Source organism: Penicillium canescens (genome assembly GCF_028828765.1).
Source record: "Penicillium canescens strain IBT 15451 chromosome Unknown utg000003l_segment0_segment0, whole genome shotgun sequence".
Lineage (NCBI taxonomy): Eukaryota > Fungi > Ascomycota > Eurotiomycetes > Eurotiales > Aspergillaceae > Penicillium > Penicillium canescens.
The window spans coordinates 1430816-1436815 of NW_026703965.1; the positions used below are offsets into that span (position 1 = coordinate 1430816).

General features: G+C 45.8%; 3 protein-coding genes across 3 annotated transcripts; 2 read left to right on the top strand and 1 right to left on the bottom strand.

Moving 5' to 3' along the window:
* Positions 1-406: 406 nt before the first annotated feature.
* N7446_003996 (uncharacterized protein) lies at positions 407-1774 on the top strand (the record flags this gene model as incomplete). Its single annotated transcript, XM_058512745.1, has 1 exon — positions 407-1774. The coding sequence occupies one exon, from the start codon at positions 407-409 to the stop codon at positions 1772-1774; it is 1368 nt and encodes a 455-aa protein (XP_058374074.1).
* Positions 1775-3303: 1529 nt separating this feature from the next.
* On the bottom strand, positions 3304-3868 carry N7446_003997 (uncharacterized protein; the record flags this gene model as incomplete). The annotated part of the gene is made up of 2 exons (XM_058512746.1): positions 3304-3670; positions 3723-3868. The coding sequence occupies 2 exons, from the start codon at positions 3866-3868 to the stop codon at positions 3304-3306; spliced, it is 513 nt and encodes a 170-aa protein (XP_058374075.1).
* A 328-nt stretch (positions 3869-4196) lies between these two features.
* N7446_003998 (uncharacterized protein) lies at positions 4197-5799 on the top strand (the record flags this gene model as incomplete). Its single annotated transcript, XM_058512747.1, has 6 exons — positions 4197-4236; positions 4431-4566; positions 4621-4946; positions 5011-5351; positions 5428-5590; positions 5639-5799. 6 exons carry the CDS (start codon positions 4197-4199, stop codon positions 5797-5799), a joined length of 1167 nt encoding a protein of 388 aa, XP_058374076.1.
* Positions 5800-6000: the final 201 nt, after the last annotated feature.

Here is a 6000-nt window from a genome sequence, read left to right on the forward strand (position 1 = left end):
TTATGGAAGCCATCAAAGTGAAGAGGGATTCCATGCAAAGCGAAGCGCTAAGCTGCCTGACTAACATGCCTTAAATTGACACAATAAACATAGAATCAGAGGAGAGGGGGGTTTGACGAGCGTGGCTAGTTACAATCTGGCCAAGAACGTGATGGGACAATGGAAAAGTTCAATTTGTGAAACGAATACCCCGCTGATTATAATTGTTGATGCCATGAACAGACTTGCACTGGGTGACGGCAGTTTGCTCAGAGAGGTCCCAGGTTGTGGAATTATCAAATGTGATGGCAATTTTACTTACGTAGCTTCCCTAGCTACCTATAAATACAAATTTAATCCTTCCCTCCCAGTAGTAGCGCTTCCTTCAAAGTCACTGTTCGCTCACTTCAATCGAATTCAAGCCACCATGCCTCTCAGGAAGTTCTTTGAATCTGCATCATATCCCCCAGACGAGAGAATAGCGAGAAACTCAGACGATGTAAAAGAAACCAAAGCGTTGAAAGACGAGTATACCAAACTGTATCGAAAGCATGAGAAGACATCCCAAGATAAGGACAGACTCACTAAAATTCAAGGCCTGTTAATGGCTCGTTTCGCATTCGATCCAATCACTGAGCCCACAGGTACTGACTGGGGAGGTGCGAACAGAGAGCCCAGTCGTGCAAATCTTGGTAATAGGTTGGGGGAAAAAGGAGTTTACGAGGGCCGTTTGGACCAAAATACAGCGGCAAGAACAACTGGGATTGAAATCAGTGGACACACAGAGTCTTCCGCAGGCTCATCAAAACAGACTGTCTCACAAACGGAACCAAACAGCGGAGCTATTGCCGTCGCTTGGTGCAAGTGCGGCGCGGGAAAAAAGCAACGTAAAATCTACCGTTACAGCTCCACCTCTGCTGATGCTAGAAAATATGAGATGGGAAGCCCGACTGAGTTGAGCAATGATGACTTTAAGACTCTTACAGAAGTCTCCGGCACCGCCAAGTCAATACTGGATCTTCGAAACAAGTTTGGGCGTCGACAATACGGGTACTCCAATGTCAAAAAGATACTCGGAGTTGCCATATTATCACCCGACCCGAGGAAAACAAGACCTACTCCTGCAGGGACTGACGGCACTAAATCTCCCTTTCCTAACACAACTGTTTTCATCGAATGGCAAGATATATTACCAGATGATCTTCACTTGCTAATCGATGATCAAAGCAAAAGCTGGGAAATGAGAAGCAAGCTTCTAAGTGCGACGCCAAAAAAAAGAATAGACGAATTGAATAACTGGATTATTGATACCTACACGTCGCAAAATGAGTCTTACGCAAGGCTGCACAATAAACCCCCAACGCCCGTTCCTCGAATTTTCAGAATGAAGGAGAATCCAACTTCTTTGCCTCAACCTCAGCGACGAGATCCGAATAATCCAAAAGTGGACCCTTCAGGGAAGCAGGCAGAACCACCGCAACCAGAAAATGATGGAGCCCAGGCGGATGCAGGGCAGCTAAAGAGCAAGAAGAGAGGAAGAAGGGATAGCGATGCGACTGAAAGCCCGGCTGAGAGTGCTAAAAAGTCTAAAACGCACCAGGAAGCTATAAGACAGAATATTTCAGAGAGTAAGGATGGAACGTTGGAGGATGGAGTGAACGCAAACAAAGAGGAGTATGGAAAAGGAGCAAGCAAGAAGCGAGCAAGAACAAATAGTGACCTTGCTCGTGACCTTGAGCGTGCTGAAAAAAGTAGGACGGACCGTGAATCTGTCGGCCAAAGTGGTTCAGGTTGAGCAGCTTAAAAGCAAGATGCTGAGAGACCCAAAGTAGGAGAAATATTTGGGGCAACTGAAAGAAAGTTATATTTGGAACGTCTTACCTTGCGGCTATAGTAGCGCTTGTGGTTGTTGGCGACATCATTGTTGATATTGTTGTAGTTCAAAGGAATGACTGAGGGAGTACAAGAGACTATATATCCTAGCGGTGCAACAGATTCGAAATCATCCTGACTTTTCGCATACGTTATGAAGGGACCAATTCGGACGACGCGGCTTGGTTCCTGATTTGCACCAGCTTTGTATCGCAACAGATATGATTTCTTGTTAGATTTTGTCTTCTTACTGAGCCGTTCTTAAACCCTTTGACCATTAAATCCAATTGTGCAATATAGTCAGCTACGTTTGGGGTAGCATCCATCCAGTGTGTCTTTATTAGATTATTATAACCAACCATTTGGGGCTGGCTACGCGATTCGGGCGTTCGCCTCTGATCGTGTCTAACCTTTCTTTTGCGGCTTCAATAAACATACATGCCTAGATCACATGACCACATGTTGAGGACTTGCGGCGGCAAATTGAGGGTGGTGAACTGGGTGACCATTTGGTATATTTGCTCATTTTACCTCGTATTTGCGCCCTCCATTTAAACAATTGGATTATTGACGGCTAGAGGTCGCTCGCCATTGTCCTCTCAACGTTACAGCAATGCAGTAGTCTCCACCAACACATCAACGGTTCTTCACGTTCGGAATCATCATTTAAGACTCAGTCAACAAAATTCACGCACAGCGTTAATACGCTAGTTCGTATTTGCTCGTCGACGCATGCCCGGCTGGATTAGAGACCGAGTCTTGTAAATGACCAGAGACGAAACGGTTACCACCGTATTTTTAAACACGTGCCAGCACCACCGATAAGGTCATATTGTCGATTACTATCGCCATGTGGCTGGCAACAATGGAGTGGTTGGCCGATACATTCCGTGTCACCTCTTGTTTGCACTCATGTCTCTCATCCACTGAAGCAGCTCTTCACAAACTGCCATGACAGCACTGTGGAAGATGGCCAAAGCCGAAATCTGACTTGGTTATGAATAACGGACCATTTCACTACTCTAGACGTATTGCGCAGATGTGTCTCGATGCCGGAGTCAAGTTGGTTTATTTTCCTCCTTATTCGCCGAACCTCAACCCAATTGAAGGGCTTTTCGTCGAGCTCAATGGTTTCATTAGGCGTAACTGGAGCTACTCTGAAGAGGATAGGGACCAAGGATTTGATTCTTTCCTTGACTGGTGTATTAATAAGGTCGGGGCAAGAGAGGAGAACGCTAGAGGACATTTTCGGCATGCAGGCTGAACTATTGAAGATTTGGATACTTGACTATCTCATCTGGCGGCCCTTTACATAATGCTAGTACACTCTCGTTGCTAAAAAGCTGCTATCTCTGTGATCCAGTTTCACATTCTCCAGCCAATACAGACAAGGTTCCAATTAGACCAATCCTCTGCCGGTAGAACCACAGCTGTCTGGGACAAAAATTGGACTCAAGTATGACCACCCCCGCGGGTGGGATCATTTCCGCGAGGAGGACCGGTTCCACGAGGAGGGACAGGTCCACGGGAAGAGTCTCCTGCACCAGAACTACGGCCTTCGGCACTGATACCTTCCCGGCTCTCCCGAATGTTCCTATCTCTTTCCTGCCTCCGCTGCTTCTTTTCCCTTCTCCTCATCTGCCTTCGTCTGTTTGATTCCTCATTATCTGGCTGAGGCAGAAGAACCGAGCCATCGCTGACTCGCCAGTGAAGAATGTACCACATCCGTTGGCTCCGTAAAGACGGCGTCGATAGGCGAACAGTAACATGCGGCGCCGGGTTAGGGTCATGGGTGCTTTTAGTGGGATGAAGGCCGTTGCTATATTGACTTGGTAAGAAGGGAGTTATAACTCTGTCAACCTACTACCTACAGAACATGTGCTTGATCGAAATCAACGATAGTCCCATCATGAATTGTGAATCGGTGGTTCGCGTTCACCCATTGCTGGAATTGGTTGTGATAAAGACGACGAAAGTTCTGGTCACAATCTGCATCATATGTAACTTGAACAGACATATTTGAGTGGTAGTGGTATTAAAAAATAAAAATAAAAGTCATTGTATGTGTCGTGGTGAAATGCTATTGTTTTCAGCAACGAAAGAGCTGGAGATATATATCTTGATCAGTACCGGTAGACCAGCGGAAGCGCCGACAGAGCGCCGACCATGTCTGGGCGGGCGCTTGACCAACCAAAAACTGTATCAATAAAAGCGCGTAGCCACTATTTTCTGTCGGGTCAGCCTTTCAGGTCAAGTACTGGAACAGATAGAGTTTTGTTCTTAGGAGATGAGAAGTATATCATTCGACCATAGGCGTCAATTCTAAAGTTAGTAACCATCTAATAATGGAGTATCTGTGCTGGGCGGCTATAGATTTCCGGAGGGGTGTGCCACAGCCAATCACCCAAAATGCCAAGACATGGCAGCTCAATTAGTCATCAATTCTTGGCAAGCAATATTATCTTGGCGCACCACGACTTCTTAAGTTGCGGCATTTCCCCCACAGTGCCTCCCTGCTCCCTTTCGCCTTTAACATGGATTTATCTCTATTCCGCCAAAGCAATCTTCTTTATACACAGGAGTCGTTAACAAGGTACCAGTCTGGGGGTATCATCCGGTCAACATCGGAGATACGTTCAAAAATGGTCGCTACAAGATACACCATAAGCTAGGATGGGGTGGCTTTTCAACTGTGTGGCTTGCGAAAGACAGAGTGTCAGTCTAGCAATTGCTTAGGTTTTTGCTCAACCTTAGCTAATCGTTGGCCAGCCGAAATCAATGGGTCTCGTTAAAGATCATGACTGCAGATTCGGGGGGATCGCGAGAGCTACACAATTTGAAGCATCTTGAGAGGCATTCTCATGGAAAACTTTCCTCAAACTTTGTTGTGCAACTGCTTGATTCCTTTACTCACAAAGGTCCTAATGGAGTTCACCAATGTCTTGTATTTGAATTACTCGGCCCTTCCGTTGATAAGACCCTTGCAGACTATCATGAGAGTAACGAAAAGCTCTGCCCGGATACTATACTCAGAATGTCTACGCAGCTCTTGAAGGCTGTCAAGTTCATTCACGGTGCCGGCATGTGCCATGGGGGTGAGAGCATTGTTCCCCCTGCAGCTTTTTGCGATTTGACGTAATTATACTTACTTCGCATTAGACATTAGCGGTCGGAACATCGCATTTAGTTGCACACATTTGTCCAACGTAACTGAGGAAGAACTTTTCAATGTCCTTGGGTTCCCAGAAATTGAGCCGCTGGCCCGCATTGATGGCATGCCTTTAGAAAACGGATTACCGAACCAGCTGATCGGGGCAGCAGAGTGGGTCGAGTGGATAGACGAGGACGACGAAGATATTCGGCTCCTTGATATTGGAGAGAGTTTCCTCCAAGGAGAGGAGCCTAAAAAGCTGGCTCAGCCGGGTACATTGCGAGTACCGGAGACGATATTCATGGACCGTTTTGATTATCGCGTCGATCTATGGCGCACGGGTTGCATGGTACGTCAACATTTCTATATTTTTATTATTTTTATTATTTTTTGCAGTAGAGTGCTAATGAGGAAATGAATTATAGATTTACTTATTCTTATTCGCAACCTACCCTTTTTGGTATCTTGGCGAGGATGAAGTTTTGATTCTCCAAATGATTGGCTTTGTGGAGAAATTGCCGACTGAGTGGGAGTCCCGGTGGAAATCGATGAAGATGAGGTCCAGCCATGATTTGGAGATAAACAATGGTACGCAAATTAACACACCATAGAATCTTTTGCTAACTCCGCTCAAAGATTGCGAAATGTCCAAGCTTGAACGGAAGTTCGCAGAGATCGTGCACGATCCAACACTCAAACCTTTACTACAAGTGACTCAAGGATTAATGCGATTTTTACCATCCAGTCGCATTACTGCAGAAGAGGCACTCAGCTTGCTTTGCAACAGCCAAGAATAATCAATGCATTCAAGTGAACAGTGAGATAAAGCCGCGCTATTCAACATGATAAATACGTGCAATTTCAAACCAAAAGAATACCGGAGCCGCTCCTAACACTAGCGCGATTCATTCTATATCACTTCGAGAATGAGTATCGCTTTCTTCACATGTTCAACCCAGTCCCGAATGTTCTCTGCGAAGATTCGAACTATTCCTGGC